Below are 17,503 nucleotides of genomic sequence, written 5' to 3' on the forward strand. Positions count from 1 at the left end.
TGCTGCATCACCAGGGGATTGATATTTCATGCACAATTATTTGCAAATAAATCAGAGGGCCACTGAATAATATCCAATGCATTCTTTCTATTGTACGCACAAAATAGCTGTGGAACAACATAACTATACAGTTCATGCAGCTGTGGAAATTGTCAACACTCTGTAAGGAGCACTTACTGTCATTTACTATTTTGTGTTTTCCTTTCTGCATTTTCCAACAGCGTTCATACAACACTCTGCCTACTGAAATACAATTAGCCGCAGAGGTGAAAATAGTTACCAAGGAAAATATCAACCAGCCACTGTCAAAGCAGACCTACCCTGACCACATCCCTATTGAGCTGGGGGGTGGCCGGGGGGGGGGGAGAGGCAGTGGCGTAGTGGCATAGTGGCATTGTTGCTGTACTAGTGACCCAGAATCATGCTCTGGGGACCTGGGTTCAAATCCTACCCTGGCAGTTGGTGAAATTTGAATTCAATCAAAATCTTGATCAAATGACCATGAAACCATTGTCAATTGTAAAAACCCATCTGGTTCACTAATGTCCTTTAGGGAAGGAAATCTGTCATCCTTACCTGGTCTGGCCTACTGATCTACAGCAATGTGGTTGACTCTTAAATGCAATAAATGCTGGCCCAGCCAGTGACACACATCCCTTAAACAAATAAAAGAGGAAAAGACCTGTATATTTTTGTCAATGAAATAAGATGATTGTTGTTGCTGCAGTGTCATAGACAACAGTCCCAGAGACCATTGATGTTGCTGTTTTGTTTAATTTGAAAAATCTAAATGAGAATCAAAGGTCACAGTGCAGGATACTACCAACATTAGTCGTGATTAGCTGGTACTGAACTTAAGCTTTATTAGTCCAGATAATTAAGAGGAAAGACAAATTAACAAAGTCCACTTGCTTGCTGACTTCTGTTAACTACACTTTCAGCCAGTTCTGGATATATTTCAATGCCACTCTGGCACATGATCTGAAGAACATTAAATACCCTACTATTGTTGAGTCAGCCATCATTCTACTGAAGTTGTAAATGTCAGAAAATTAGCATCCCGTAGCATATCAGAAAGCAGTCAGACAGCTCGGATCAAGTCAGTCCAAGTACAGTTGATATGCAGCTGGGGAATTTAAGTTCAGTAAATTATACCGTCAGAAAATGGTTACCATGTAACTATTAGATTGGCATGGAAACCCATGCTCACGAATATTCTTTAAGAAAGGAAATCTGCTGTCCTTACCTGGTCTGGCTTACATGTGACTCCAGAATCACAGCAATGTGATTGGCTCTCCATTGCCCTCTAAAATGGTTTAGCAAACCAATGTCCAGAAGGTTGTTTACCACCATCTCCTCACGGCAATTAGGGATGAAGCACCTCAGAGTGAAACTTGATCCAAGTAGATAACTTAAATGCCATATATCTTTTTGTGATGACTGTTTTGAAATGTCTGCAATGATTTTTTTCTTTGTATTGAAGCACCTCTGAGTGCAGCATGACTCGATGGGCCAAATGGCCTCCTTCTGCACTGCAGTGATTTTGTAATTCTTGGAATAAATCAGGAGCATAATTCAAGAAAACTTGAATTGTATCGCAATCTTTCTGTGATGGCCATTTTGAATTGTTTGTAATGTTCTTTCAGATATTTAACAAATAAAGGATTTTTTTGCAACAAAATAAAATTAGGCAATAAATGTCATCTTTGACAGTGATGCCCACATTCCATGAATGAATATATAGCATATATGTATGAAATTTAAACAATTACTCATAATTAGCAAAGCGAGCCTTCAATTACTAGGAGCATTCCCACCATCTCTCTGCCCCCCCCCTCCCCCCCATTCACCGAGTTAGGTATAAAGATAGTGATGGTGAGTGGAGACTAGAATAGTATCTCTAAATAAAAGGTTGACATCCAGTGGGGTGTTTGCATCCAGATTCACTGGTACAGTGGGAGGATTCCTTCCTGCCTCTGAGTCTCCTGACTCACTCCACTCCTGGAGCGTGGAATACGGAAACTCTGAAAACCGGTTTGACCTCCAGCAGGGTACTCAAGTCCAAAGTGTGTGTGGTTGCCCCGCTGCATCGTGAAAGGGTCTCTTTAGTTTTGTTTGAGACCTATCTAAGAAAAGGTACTATGCAGATCCATGAGGAATGCAATAGGGATCGTTAGATGTGCAGGTTAGGTAGATTGGCCAAGCTAAATTGTCTTAGTGTCAAATAGGTTAGGTAGGGCTAGTTGGTTCTGGTAATAGTTTGGTGGGGGGCGGGGGGGGGGGGGGGGTAGCTCGGTAAGGAGCTCTTTCAAAGGATCGGTGTGGACTTGATCGGCCGAATGGCCTCCTTCTGCACTGCAGTGATTCTGTGATTCTAGTAAGAAGTCTTACAACACCAGGTTAAAGTCCAACAGGTTTGTTTCAAACACGAGCTTTCGGAGCACGGCTCCTTCTTCAGGTGAATGGAGATTCACCTGAACATCTCCACATCATGGCTATCTGTGATTCTAGGAATGAAACCAGAACTTGTCAGTGGCAGAACAATGTCATGTACCTGACCTCAGTTCGAGTCGGGCAGCACACAATCGATAGGCGCGCAATTGAAACTTTCTGAAATGAATTCCAAAGCAATGAAGGTACAGGTGAAAATAGAACTTTCTCTGTTGGAATGCAGGCAGGATTGCATGACACAGCATCAAAGCACTTGGCTTTTAACTCATTTTGGTGAAAGGACTCTTAGCCAGGTTCTGTTCCCCATGTGAATTCCTCCCCAACAGATTTCTCTTTCTGCTATCTGCCCCACTGGTGCTTTGTGCTCAGGTGGAAAAAGATGCAAACTTAGGCCAGGATGCAAAATAGAAAATGGTCACATTTAAACCAATAGACTTTTTATTGGCGTGTCACAATAGGCTCTACAATCGATTTCATTTTCTGGTAAGTTAAACATGCAGTCCATTTTTTTGTACAGAAATAACTAAATAAAAACATTCCCGAGCGTTCATTTTTCTTTTGTTCAGGGAAATCATTGTCTGAAATTGCGGCTCATATACACAGTGCAAAATAATCACCCTGTTCTGACTTTTGTAAATGCCAATCTGATAATTATTCAGCTAAATGAGTCTTAACAACTTATTGTTCATTTTTGGCACCCAGCCAAAAACATGTCAGCAGTTTAATTCATATCATTTATTTTCCTGTGACTGTGAAACATATTCTAGTTGACTTTGTTCATATAACTCATCGGTTAAATACATTTTGTATTAGAGTGAACTTACGTAGCTCTTTCGTAGGTCTGCCCGAGATAAAAGTGTGTTGAAGCAACAGTGCAGTTAGGAGCTTACTGTCTGGAAGTTACTTATCGAATTCTGTCACCCTAAACAATGCTCTGCCATGCTCTGCAGTGTCGGCACACGCTTGAGGAAAGTTTGAGGGACCAGGTTATTGTAGTCCCGCATACACCAGTGGCGATTGGAATGTATCGGACTCGCTGTCTGTGTCCTCTACTCTCTCTAAGTTTTGCGACTAGAATCCATGTTGTGTTTCTCAAGCGTTGTTCTTGGAATGTCCAACTAGGTGTCAGAAAGTGTCACTTGTAAAATGTTTAGTCTAATCTTTGCTTCGAGTTTGAGTGGCCGAAAAATGACATTAGTTTAAATAATCTAAGTGCAAAATCCTATTCAGCTTGGCAAATTCGTTCAATCTTCTTAAACATTGGCTTGGCATTCAGTTTAAAGTCACATATTCCGGATAGGTTTGGATTTAAAGGCACACCTGCTATCCATCCATATGAAGGATTAAAACGTCCTGGACACACCAAGGACTTTTTTTTATTGTTAAAGATAGTTGGGGGTAGTGGGGAACACCTGGACACATGGCGGCTCCGAGTCCTGGCTGTGCGTGGAGCTTATCCCCGTGTCTGAGTCGGTGTCGTTCACATCGGAGGGGGTGAGGCTCCCACACCCACTCCTCACTGGCTCCGGGTCCTGGCACCCTGCAGCCAGAGGGCTCTGTGCGCCCTCTGCCAGGCTCAGGGAGCCCAGCTGCTGTGCCAAGAGCTGCCACTCCTCCTGCCCCTGGCTCAGAAGCACTTCCTGCTGCCTCACTTGCTCCTGGATGTGGAGGAAGTGCTGGCGGAGTTGCAGAGCGCTGCACATACTCCTCTGCAGCTCGCTCTGCAGCCTGGCCGCCTCTGCCTGCTCCTGGCCCGGGGGCTCGCCTTGCCCCGAGTCCTGGCCACTCGGCCCCCACGCTTGCACCAGCTCCTGCTCGATGTCCCTGCTCAGCTGCTCGATGCATTGCCGCCGCCCCTGGAGCTCTGCCTCCAGCTGGGGCAGCGCCAGCCTCCTGCTCTGCCACTCCTGCCCACCGGGCTGCCTCTCCACTAAATACGTCTCCTGGACGTAGTTCTCGCCCTCGTCCTGTGCCCGCTGCCAGTGCAGGCGGGACTCGAAGCTGTCGATGTCCGCGTCCAGCTCCCCCATCCTCTGCAGCTGCTGGCGGATGGTGTGGTCCTGGGAGACGATCAGGTGGAGCAGGGTCTCCACCCCCTCCCGCCCCTGCCGCAGCCTCTTCATCTTGGCCAGTTTCCTGAACGCTTTCCGCACCATCCTCCTCTGCTTGTCCGCCGGCAGCTTCTTGATGTACTGGGCAGGGCTGGCCAGCTCCCTCTGGCCCTGGCTGCTCTGCACCACCCTGGCCTCGGCTGCCCGCAGCCCTGGCACGGGCAGGGAGGCTGCCCACTTGACCAGGACCAGGTGCACATTGGCCTGCTCCGGGCCCCAGGAAAGCCAGAGCCGCAGCAGCTTGGTGAGGGGAGGCAGGCACCTCTCGAAGCCCCTCCACTTCTCCACGATGCAGTAATCCCCGGGCGCAGCGTGCAGCAACCTGGCGTCTCCGGCGTTGGCAAGGTGATCCTTCAGCAGGGCTCTCACCACCTGGGCACAGCTGGTACGCCTGGTCAGGCCGCGCACCACCTTCTCCTCCTGGCACACCCACACCGAGATCTCGGCGCCCTCCGGGGAGCCCATGGTCACAGCTCGGGAGAGATCTGCAAAGAGTAAAGAGGGCGAGTTTGTGTTAGGACACATGGGAGTCTCTCTCTCTCTCTCTCTCTCTCAACAAGAAACTTCACTGAGTAGAGCTGCAAGTTAACACCATCACGTGGCTGCAGGTATTTTCCAAAGAAAAACCTCCCTGCCCCCTCTATTGCATTTCCCTTTGACAATATTGCCTCTCTAACCAAAAACACATCTCTTAATTGGCACCTCGGGCTGTTCCACCTCAGGTTAAAGACTGAAGCAATGTTCCCCATTAATTACTGAAATGAAATGAAAATCGCTTATTGTCACAAGTAGGCTTCAATGAAGTTACTGTGAAAAGCCCCTAGTTGCCACATTCTGGCGCCTGTTCGGGGAGGCTGCTATGGGAATTAAACCGTGCTGCTGGCCTGCATTGATCTGCTTTAAAAGGCAGCTATTTACCCCAGTGTGCTAAACCAGCCCCTGTTGATTTGCCACAACAGAGGATTGACCTGTTTGCTCTGAATGGACAATCTTGTCACCTTGCTCGCAAGCTTCTCAATTCATTTCTGAAAATATCCTTCACTTTCAGAATATTTACATTTTTTTTTGGTAGCTGGATTTTTTTTTTGTCGAAGTCTGCTCGAAACTAGCTTTCTAAGGGCTCCTCCCTCACTTGTTTTTTATTCCCTTTTCGGCCGTTTCTTATAACTTGGTGACACCCGAAACGCTTTAATAACCAGTTACCCAGGGATCTGCCTTTACAATGCTGCTTGAAGGAAACAGACTTAGCCTGGTACCCGTTCGGGAGCTCTCCATCTTCAAAGTCTAGGAACAGGAGAGCATTTTAATGCACTAATCATCAGATAAAGTATGTGGTTACCATTTAGTTTTCGGTGCAAAAGTATGCAAGTGAAACCTTGTTTCAAATAGAAGTTTTATTTAATTAGTACTGTTGGTATTTTTTGAAACCCCATGACAAATATTGCCTTTATGGTTAAGACTGTTTCGAAATGACTCCCCCCACTCCCCCCCCACCACCCACCCTGTTTTTGAATTTACTTAATTATGCTAAAAGGTCTAGTTCCCAATGAGATGCTGCTGTTCCCCAAGCATGGTCATTCTTAGATATGTACACTGATGGTGAGCTTTGGGTGAAGCGTACTAAACAACATTCAGTCCCTATATAGGGACAATGTTGTGTCTGGGGTACTGGATAATGATGGGAGCAGAATCGCTTGCTAATTACTCCTACCTCTAACAAGAGGTCACATTGACCAACTGAAATTACTGGAGTCTCTAGCTCCTTATTATTTTCCTTTTTCATTTTGACTGTTTTAAATCTCAGTTGTTTCAAAATAACAATCTGGACTTTAACTTTCCTGGATCCTGTTTACTACAAGTTGATAGTTCATGTGTTTCCAGACTTTTCCTGGCTCTCCATTGGTGGCTGAGCCTTCAGTCATTGTGGTCCGAAGAATCCGTGCAGAAGAAGGCCATTCGGCCCATCAAGACGGCACTGACCCTTTGAATGAGCACTCTACCAATTTGCACTCTCCCATCCACCCTGCCCTGTCCCCGTAACCCAGAACCTATTCTGCACATCCCTGGACATTAAGGGGCTATTTAGCATGGCCAATCCACCTAACCTGCACATCTTTGGGCTGTGGGAGGAAAGCAGAGCACCTGGAGGAAACCCATGCAGACATGGGGAGAACGTATAAACTCCACACAAAGACCAGAATTAAACCCAGGTCCTTGGCACTGTGAGGCAGCAGTGCTAACCACTGTCACCATGCCTAAGCTGTGGAATTCTCTCCTGCAACCTCTCCACCTCTTCCACATCCTTCAAAACTACTGGTCAGCTAGTCTGAAGTCACATTTGGCTCATTGATAACAGTGATGATGCTTTTTATAGGGCACCATGGGATATCTTACTACCTTAAAGACGCAAAAGAAATGCAAGTTGTTGCAACAATAGGTTGTTGATGTAACTGAATTATTTCACCATGCAATCATAACATTCAGGTCTTCAGTATATATAGAAGCAAATACTTCAAATAAAGCATTACGATATAACTATTACTATTTTTGGCTGGCATGGTAGTGCTGCTGCCTCACGGAGCCGAGCACCCGGGTTCGATCCCGGTCCCAGGCCACTGTCCGTGTGGAGTTTGAAGATGCTCTCCATGTCTGCGTGGGTCTCACCCCCACAACGGAAAGATGTGCTTGGTAGGTGGACTGGCCATGCTTCATTGCCCCTTAATTTAACAAAAAACTTTTAATATTTTACCATTATTTACTATTAATATAACGATTTACACTATAACTTATTTATCATTGGCCCTGATTTTCTCTGACATTTAACAAGAACAGGACCCATATTCCTCAAGTTCCAGAAACAATTCTGAGGTAAATGGGGGAAGGACGGTGGTGAATTGAATGGGCCTGGAGGCGTGGGCTGACCTTCCTGCGGAACAACTGCAGTGAAATTTAAGTTGGCGCTTGAACAGGTGGGAGATAAAATACTAACAGAAGGAAGGTGGCAGCATTGATATGATGACCTCAACTATTAAAATTCCCATAATTTTTACTTCCTGTGTGCCCAGTGATATGGATGCTGGAAAGGTACGAATATCAAATCCGTGGCGGGGCACAAATAGGCTCCAACAGATCTCCAGACTGGCATTATGCCCTGGAAAACCTCAGATTGATACTTATTTTTAATATATCAGTCATCTTCTTAACATTGCTTATTTTGTGCAGACATCTCGCATTTAGCATGGTGGCACGTGCACGTGGCTCTGCATTGCCATATTTTCATTTCCTTATGTACTGAGCATCCAACATTGGCCATATTGGTGTGCATGCCCTTTAGAATATCAAAATGGTCTAACCTTGTCCTGTCCTTGGGTACACTTGTGGGACCAGGAGCAGAGATCATTTCATGTTGCTGGGTCAAAATCCTGGAAATTCCTGCCTGACAGAACTATGAACTGCTGGTAGTCAACAATGCTGACTCACCACTACCTTCTCAAGTGTGATACGTATGGACAATAAATGCCAGCAACACTCATATCCCAGGATTGAGGAAAATGAAGAATTCGGTTTCATTGCTTGCGAGAGGGATGAAGGAATTTGGCCTCAACAATATTTTGATTGACAATGGGCACTAGCGAATGACATATCTGAAATCAGGATGCAGCAGAACAATCAGTTGTCCTCATATCTAATTCAAAATTCTCCCATAACTACCTATCTTGAACAATCTTCTTGGATTTTACATTGACTTTCCTCTTTTCCTGACACCTACAATTCTTGAATTTTCCACATAGTTTAAAATTCTGGCTTTGGTTGCTGGATAGAAAACAAAATACAAAAATGATAGGCATTTGATCATAGCAAAACTTGAGTATTGTTGTAGAAAAAGAATTTGAACAAAAGCTTGACCGTGAACTGTTCTCTGCTGCATTCTCTGTAGCAACACCTCTACCAATCAGAGTCCACTTGCCAAATAATCAACACTCTCTTCTCATGCTGTATAAATTGTTGTTTTCTTGATGGTTGGTTTATCTTGTGAGCTATTCTGATGAGTCCAAGATGAAAAGCTTCAACAGCATGTCTCTTTTAAAATTAATATGACAACGATATTCGGCAATCATGCTATTTATGCATTTCAAATTGCTTAAAGCCAGTTCTGTATGATGCAATATACAGTGGTGACATAATGCTTATTAGAATATAAGACAATAACTTAATATGTTACACACATTGCATGGTATTGGACTTCTCAAGAGTTCCAGGCTATTTTGTATGGGTGAATCACAAAACAATTAATCAGGCACTTTATCATCCTTATGTGCAAATGCCTGTTAAAAATGTGCCTCCCTGACTTATAATTATAAACTTTGCTTCGTTGTGATGAACACAATTCACTTTACAAAACATGTTGTTTAACATTCCATGATTCATCCTTCAGGTAAATAATAATAATAATAATCTTGATTAGTGTCACAAGTAGGCTTACATTACACTGCAATGAAGTTACTGTGAAAATGATATGTTCATTAAAGGTTCCATTGCACAGATTTAACATTTTCCTTTGAAATGTCTTTACAGACATTCTACATTTCTTGGAATTGTTTATAAAATGCAACGATTATTTTTGAACATATCTACTTTGATAGATTAAGCCTTGATGAAAAATGCATTCCAAGTATTTTCGGCATTTATAACAATGTTTTTTATTAACTAATACATATGATCGGGATTCAGACACCGTGCATTCCAAACCTTCAAAGTTACTGTTAGACAGATTAGATTAGAACAATGGATTCTTAGAGAATTGAGAATGCTATGTTAGTACTTGAATGGACCTATAAATAAAAATGACATTTCACAATGTACTGCTGAGCTTGACCTCAGTTGCTTAAAAGGAATGAAATGATTTCTCATTAATGTTGAAATTACTCAATGGAGTAGGAAATGTGATGGAGGTTTTGAGATAGTCCTTTAGATCAACTTTCTGGCCAACAAAGGGATGACGGAAAACATTTGTCAATTTTGTTTGATTCTGAGTTTCAAAGATTTTTCTACCATGAGCACCTTAAAGTGATCAGGTGATGTTACGAGGAAAGGTTGGACAGGCTAGGCTTTGTATCTGCTAGAGCTTAGAAGAGTAAGAGGTGACTTGATTGAAGCATATACGGGGTTCTGACAGGGTGGAAGTGGAGAGGATTCTTCCTCCTGGCGGAGAATCTAGAGCTAGGGATCACTATTTCAAAATAAGGGGTCGCCAATTTAGACTGGAGATGAGGCGCAATTTCTTCACTCGGAGGGTTGCGAGTCTCTGGAACTCTCTTCCGGAAAAGAGGATGGAAGCAGAGTCTTCAAAGACTTTTGAGGTAATGGCGGATAGATTCTTGGTAAACAAGAGGGTAATAGGTTATTGGGGTATGTGGGCTACAGATTTGAGGTTACTATCAGATCAGCCATGATCTTATTAAATGATAGAGAAGGTTCGAGGGGCTGAATGGGGTTCTGCTCCTTGTTCTTAGCACATTCCAGGGGCTGGTTTAGCTCACAAGGCTAAATCGCTGGCTTTTAAAGCAGGCCAGCAGCACAGTTCGATTCCCGTACCAGCCTCCCCGGACAGGCGCCGGAATGTGGCGACTAGGGGCTTTTCACAGTAACTTCATTGAAGCCTACTCGTGACAATAAGCATTTTTCATTTCATTTCATTCTATAAATCATCCAATATATTAAATGGATGAAATTATATTAAAAATTGCACGGACTTCATGAGAGACTGCTAACTGCTTATTACTCAATGTTCCTGCGCTACTTACATGTCTGGTGAGGTGGACATGGAATTGCAAAGGTAATTTTGTCACTAACAACATCAATCAAATGCTAAAGCTGATCTTAAAGGAACTTATCGTTTTGATTGTTAAGACTTCAATTTTATATAGTCAACTGGTACGGAAATAAGTCACTGGTGGAAATAGCAAAGGAAAGAAGTCCATGGTGGGAATAATCTATAGATCCCCAAAGAGTAGTTCCAAAGTGGGGCAAAGTATAAGCCAGGAAATATTGGAGGCTTATAATTAAGGCACAACAATATTCATGGGTGATTTTAATATGTACATAGACGAGATTAATCAAATTGCCAAGGGTAGTCTTGAGGGAAAGTTCATTGAGTGTGTTAGAGATTGTTTCTTGAAGCAATGTATTGTGGAACCAACCGAGAAGCAGGCTATTGTGGATTTGGTACTGTGCAATGAGGTCAGATTAATTCATACCCTCATAGTTAAAGGAGCTCGAGGGAAGAGTGTTCATAGCATGGTAGAATTTCAAAGTCAGTTTGAGGGCGAGAAACTGGAGTCTGACACTTGCATTCTGAAGTTAAACAAAAGGTAATGAAGTTGCATTAAGGATAGATTTGGCCCAAGTGGACTGAGCAGGAAGACTAAAAGGTAGGGCAGTTGATCAGCAGTGGCAGTTGTTTAAGGAGACATTTAATTAATCCCAACTAAAATATATTCCAGAGAGGAAGAAAGATTGTAAGAGGGGGAAAAACATCCATGGCTGAGCAAGGAAGATAAAAGATAACATAAAGACAAAACCAAAGACATACCATATTGCAAAGATCGGTGGCAGGCTGGAAGATTGGGAAACTTTTAAAGACCAACAAAGGGTTACTAAAAAAGTACAAAACAGAGCAAAGGTAAATTATGAATGAAAACTAGTCCAAATTATAGAAAAGGATACCAAAAGCTTCCAAAACTCCATAAAAGGGAAGAGAGTAGCTAAAGTGAATATGGTCCTTGGCAGATGAGACTGGGGAGTTAATAATGGGGAACACAGAAATGGCAGAGATACTAAATCAATATTTTGCCTCAGTTTTTATGGTGGAGGACACAAGTACCACCCCAATAGTAACAGGTAATGCAGAAGTAATAGAAAGGAAGGAACTTAGAACAATCATCAACAATAGGGAAAAAGTATGAAACAAACTACTGGGACTGAAGGTAGACAAGTCCCTAGGGCCTGCTTGTCTTCGTGCTAGGATCTTAAAGGAAGAGGCAGCGGAGATATTGGATCCATTGGTTACAATATTCTAAAATTCCCTGGGTGCGGGCAAGGTTCCAGTGGATTTGAAAAATACGAACATCCTTATTCAAAAAAGGAGGGAAGCAGAAAATAGGAAACAACAGACCAGTTAGTTTAACATCTGTCATTGGGAAGTTGTTAGAATCCATTATTAAGGGAGTAATAACAGGACATTTAGAAAGTCAAAACGCGATCCATCAGAATCAGCATGGTTTTCTGAAGGGTAAATCATGTTTGGCTAATTTGCTAGAGTTCTTCGAGGATGTAACAAGCCTAGTGGATGATGGACATCCTGCAGATGTAGGATGCCTGACTTTCAGGACACATTTGATAAGGTACAGCACAAAAAGTTAATACACTAAGAAAAATCACATGGGATTTGGGGTAATTCATTAGCTTGGATAGAAGACTGGCTAACCTACAGAAGGCAGAGAATCAGGATAAATGGGTCCTTTTCTGGTTGGCAAGATGTAACTAGTGGGGTGTCTCAGGGTTCATTCTTCGGGCCCCAACTATTTACAATATATTGTTATGGGCCAGGGTTTAGAGAACCCCAAAGTGTATCATGGAGTTCACCTGACCCACAACTTTAAATAGGTTTTGGTTATGGGGAGCACAAGGGCCCACTTTTCAGGTGTGGTCCAGCAGAAATGGAAATGTAATTTTAAAGCAAAATAATGTTTAATCTATGAACTCAAGTTAACCTTTTAAAAACATAGAGTGAACATATTAGCAACCATTAATTCAAATACAACCTCCAAAGACTACGCCACTCAGTAAACCTTTAAGCTTTCCTTTTTAACATCCATACGACTTAAAAACAAAACCTTTATCAGAAGCACATCAGGTTAAAGTCACGACTGAAAACATTTATAATTATGAATTCACCAAATGATCAAGAGATAGTCTTTTGATGGCAGAGAGAACAGCAGTACACCTGCTGCTTGGTCTGGCTTCAGCTCCAACACTGAAAACGAAACTAAAACACACCCTGCAGCCTGCTCAAAAAAAGTAAAAAGCTGACAGACAGCCCAGCTCCACCCACTCTCTGACAACACTGCAGTAGTAAACACCCATTTCCTAAATGAAATGAAATTAAATGAAAATCCGCTGATTGTCACAAATAGACTTCAATGAAGTTACTGTGACAAGCCCCGAGTCGCCACATTCCGGCGCCTGTTCGGTACTCTCACTACAGATATTTATATACATACTCATTTCTAAACACCCATTTCTTAAAGGTACTCTCACATGACAATATATTAATGACTTGGATGTAGGGATAGAAGGTACTAAAGCCAAATTTGTAGATGACACTAAAATAGGTGGGGTAGTAAGTTGCAATGAGGAAATAAGAAATTTACAAATGGATATAGATAGGTTAGGTGAGTGGGCCAACATTTAGCAGATGGGGGTTAACATGGATAGGTGTAAAGTTATGTATTTTGGTCAGAAAAAAAAATGGAAAGGAAACTTATTATACAAATGAAGAGAAACTTCAGAGTGCTTCAGTGCAGAGAGACCTGGGTTCCCTCGTGCATGAATCTCAGAAAACTAGTATACAGATTCAACAGATAACAAGGAGGGCAAATGGAATTTTGACCTTTATGGCTAAAGGAATAGAGTATAAAAGTAGGGAGGTGTTGCTACAACTGTAAAAGGCGTGGCGCCTGGAGTACAGTGTACAGTTTTGGTCCCCTTATTTCAGGAGGGATGTAGTTGCATTGGTGGCAGTTTAGAGGCAGTTTAGAATCACAAAATTGATTCCAGAGATGAGGTGGGTACGAAGAGAGGGTGAGCAGTTTAAGCCTATACTCTCGAGTTTAGAAGAATGGGAGACAATAATAAAGATTATTATTATTATTTAATTGAGGTATACAAGATGTTAAAATGTATTGATCATTGGGCAGCACGGTAGCATGGTGGTTAGCATAAATGCTTCACAGCTCCAGGGTCCCAGGTTCGGTTCCCGGCTTGGTCACTGTCTGTGTGGAGTCTGCACGTCCTCCCCGTGTGTGCGTGGGTTTACTCCGGGTGCTCCGGTTTCCTCCCACAGTCCAAAGATGTGCGGGTTAGGTGGATTGGCCATGATAAATTGCCCGTAGTGTCCTAAAAGTAAGGTTAAGGGGGGGTTGTTGGGTTATGGGTATAGGGTGGATACGTGGGTTTGAGTAGGGTGATCATTGCTCGGCACAACATCGAGGGCCGAAGGGCCTGTTCTGTGCTGCACTGTTCTAAGTGAGCATGGAGTGGATGCTTCCTCTAGCGGGGCAATCTAGAACGAGAGGTCATGTTCTAAGATAAGGGGCAGCAGATTTAAAACCGGGATGAGGAGAAATTACTTCCGTCAAAAGGTCGTGAACCTGTGAAATTCACCACCCAGAGTGCGATGCATGCCGGGACATTGAGTAAATTTAAGGAGGAGATAAATTTTTAATTAATAATCAGTTGAAGGGTTATGGAGCATGGGCAGGAAAGTGGAGTTGAGGCCAAGAGGAGATCAACCATGACCGTATTGAATGACGGAACGGGCTCGAGGGGCGGAATTGCCTACTACTCTTAGTTCTTGTGTTCTTATGTGCTAAGATATTTTGTGTTACTTTGGCCAACCTTCCTTCAAAAGCATATTGGTTTACTGGTGAGAGTGAAAAAAAGGACAATTGCAGGACCAGATATTGCTGGGTTACAGATGCACAATGATCTAACTGAATGGTGGAACAGGTTGAATGGCTTACTTGTGTTCTATGTTCGTTTTCTCATGTTAGCTAACAGCTTTAAAAAAAAACTGAATAAGTACGTCAAAAAAGTTGTGGTTTAGCTTCTACTTTCCTGTCAGTGTACTGCTTTTCTATAAGTATTGATGCAAAAAGAGACAGCACAGTTTAAGATTGAGTCCCTGCTCTGACCTCCAGAAATCTAAATGCAAAAATATTCATGCACCCCTTTATCCACCCTGTTTATTATATTGTCAAAGAACTCTAACAAATTTGTGAAACACAATTTCCTTTTCACAACACCATGTGGACTCTGCTGAATTATATAATGATTTTCTAAACGTCCAGTGACTGTTTCCTTCATTTCATTCCAGCATTTTCTGAATGACTGGCCTGTAGGTTCCAGTTTTCTGTCTCCCTCCTTTCTTGAATGAATGATTGATTTGATTTAGATTTCTTGTGTGTACTGAGGTACAGTGAAAAATATTGTTCTGTATACAGTACAGGGAGATAATTCCATACATGGAAAATATGGGCCATCCGATAGATAAACAATGTCAATACGTAGACATAGGGTGAAGCATAAAGAGTATCGTGCTACAACTGTAAAGAAGATGCATAGAGAGATCAGTTCAGTCCATTGGAGGGTCATTCAGGAGCCTGGTAACAGCGGGGCAGAAGCTGTTTTTGAATCTGTTAGTGCGTGTCCTCAGATTTTTGTATCTTCTTCCCAATGGAAGAGGTTGGAAAAGAGAATAACTCGGGTGGGAGATGTCTTTGATTATGCTGCCTGCTTTCCCAAAGCAGCAGGAGGCGAAGACAAGAGTCAATAATGGGAAGAGGGTTCGCGGGATGGACTGGGCTGTGTTCACGACTCTCTGCAGTTATAGTCTTGGGCCGAGCAGTTGCCATACCAGGCTGTGATGCAGCCAGATAGGATGTTTTCTATGGTGCATCTGTAAAAATTGGTAGGAGTCAATGTGGACATGTCGGATTTCCTTAGTTTCCTGAGGAAGTATATCATTCTCCCCGTGTGTGCGTGGGTTTCCTCCGGGTGCTCCGGTTTCCTCCCACAGTCCAAAGATGTGTAGGTTAGGTGGATTGGCCATGCTAAATTGCCCTTAGTATCGAAAATTGCCCTTAGTGTTGGTTGAGTGGGGTTAGTGGGTTATGGGGATAGGGTGGTGTGGGCTTGGGTAGGGTGCTCTTTCCAAGAGCCGATGCAGACTCGATGGGCCGAATGGCCTCCTTCTGCACTGTAAATTCTATGATCTATAGACGCTCTTGTGCTTTCTTGGTCGTAGCGCGACATGGGTGGACCAGGACAGATTATTGGTGATGCATACACATAGGAATTTGAAGCTGTCAGCCAGCGCCACCTTGACACCATTTATACAGACGGGGTGTGTACGACACTTTGGTTCTTGAAGTTTGGACCAGCTCCTTAGTTTTGCTGACATTGAGGGAAAGCTTGCTGTCGTTGCACGATGCAGTACAAACCATGTTTTGATGGTTTATTGAATTCTCTGGGCATTTCATAAACATAGTTTTCAAGTTTTCATCTCCCTAGCTGAGCTTCAATAATGCAGAGGTAGTTTGGGGTCCAATGCATAATTCAAATAAAGATATCTGAAAGTCAATCTGAGTCGAATTATGAATACTGTTGGAGGTTCTTCAGAGTAGCAGTTGCTTAGCTCCCTGTGTGTGTTAAATATCAAATAAAAAGCGCATAACTTTAGGGCGGACTATATGAAACCACATATTTCTGGTACAAGGTTTTAAAATGTCTGTACTGAGTTTTATATTTAGTTTTTGAATTCGACACATGATAAAGGATAATTGGAACCAAAGAAAATACATAAGTGGACAACTAATAAATGAGCCTACCTTGGTCATCAGGACAGACTTATGTTTGGATCTATTTTCATTAGAGAAATCCAGGCTCAGAGAAGACGTGTGAGGCTTTTATGATTAGGAAGGATAAACATTATCTTAAAATAGGTAAGTTATTACAGGTGGTACGGGCTTATACATTAGAAAGTGTGAATATAAAATCCATAGGCTAAGGTTTGATGTTCGGAAGTATTTCTCTGCACAGTATCATTATCCTGTGGAACAGGCATTTCCAAAGCATGCATGAATTTCCTGCAAGACTTCAGAAGGGAGTTCATGAGAAGTCACGTTGCTCCAAAAGTAAATAACAGGGAAGATGGAAACAGTGAGTTATTATGCTGCCCAGGAGCATTTTGGCTTGCTCCACAGAGTCGGAGGGGAATCCTCCAGAGCGCCTCGTAAATTGACCAGGATTTCTTTCCCCTCATTTTCACCTTCCTAGGGGAATTATGTGGCTGGGCTGGGGGAAGGCTTGGAATGTCACGTCCATAGCAGCACCACTTCCTGTTCCTCCCTTTTTGTGCATGTGTATCTTCATTTACTTCCTGTGAGGAAGTGCTGTAACTGTTCTGACGTCAATCAGAATTTAATCGCATTTTAATGAGGCAGGTTTCCAAATTGGCAGGTGCAACTATGGGTCAGAAGAGAGCATTCCTTTTTTAAAAATCTAGCTTTGACACCTTCAAGTGCGTTGCCTGGAATACAGTCCAAAGGCCATTCTAAAGATTTGCTGATATTCCATGCCACAGCTCACACTGCATTGGAGGATTCAGAATTACATGAACATTATATCATGCAACATATTTTTGAGATGGACAGGAGGAGTTCAAAGATATGGGGCAATCCCATAAGGCCACGTTACTTGGGCCTGGGAGCGAAAGGTGTAGAATAAAGGTGCTGAATATCATTTAAATGGGGAAAGACTGCAAAAAGCTGCGGCACAGAGGGATATGGGGGTCCTCGTGCATAAATTACAAAAAGCTAGCATGCACATTCAGCAGGTAATAGGGAAGGTAAACGGAATGTTGGCCTGTATTTCAAAGGGAATGGAGTATGGAAATAGGGAAGTCTTGCTAAAACTTTACAAGGTACTAGTTGGACCACACCTGGAATACTGTGAACAGTTTTGCCCCCCTTATCGAGCGAAAGATAAACTAGCATTGGAGGAAGTCCAGAGAAGGTTCATGAGGTTGTCCTGGGCATGAGGAGAGGTTGAGTAGGTTGGACCTGTACTCACTGGAGTTTAGTATTATGAGAGGCAACCTT

The 17,503-nt window shown here is 42.9% G+C and overlaps 1 protein-coding gene across 7 annotated transcripts in view; it reads right to left on the bottom strand.

Moving 5' to 3' along the window:
* Positions 1-2,849: 2,849 nt before the first annotated feature.
* The window catches only part of LOC119955143 (ras association domain-containing protein 9-like), a 47,544-nt gene continuing 32,890 nt past the window's right edge, over positions 2,850-17,503 (bottom strand). For 4 of the 7 annotated variants that reach the window (XM_038781064.1, XM_038781066.1, XM_038781065.1 and 1 more), the window contains one exon: positions 2,850-5,047. In XM_038781064.1, the coding sequence (XP_038636992.1) occupies positions 3,834-5,027 (1,194 nt within the window). In that variant the 5' untranslated portion in view covers positions 5,028-5,047 and the 3' untranslated portion in view covers positions 2,850-3,833. Of the gene's footprint in view, positions 5,048-7,104; positions 7,134-7,241; positions 7,280-8,273; positions 8,376-17,503 lie in introns of those variants that run through there. The other 3 variants (XM_038781063.1, XM_038781061.1, XR_005458392.1) reach the window with 3 other exon arrangements.

This window comes from Scyliorhinus canicula, chromosome 20 (assembly GCF_902713615.1).
Source record: "Scyliorhinus canicula chromosome 20, sScyCan1.1, whole genome shotgun sequence".
In the NCBI taxonomy this organism is placed as follows: domain Eukaryota; kingdom Metazoa; phylum Chordata; class Chondrichthyes; order Carcharhiniformes; family Scyliorhinidae; genus Scyliorhinus; species Scyliorhinus canicula.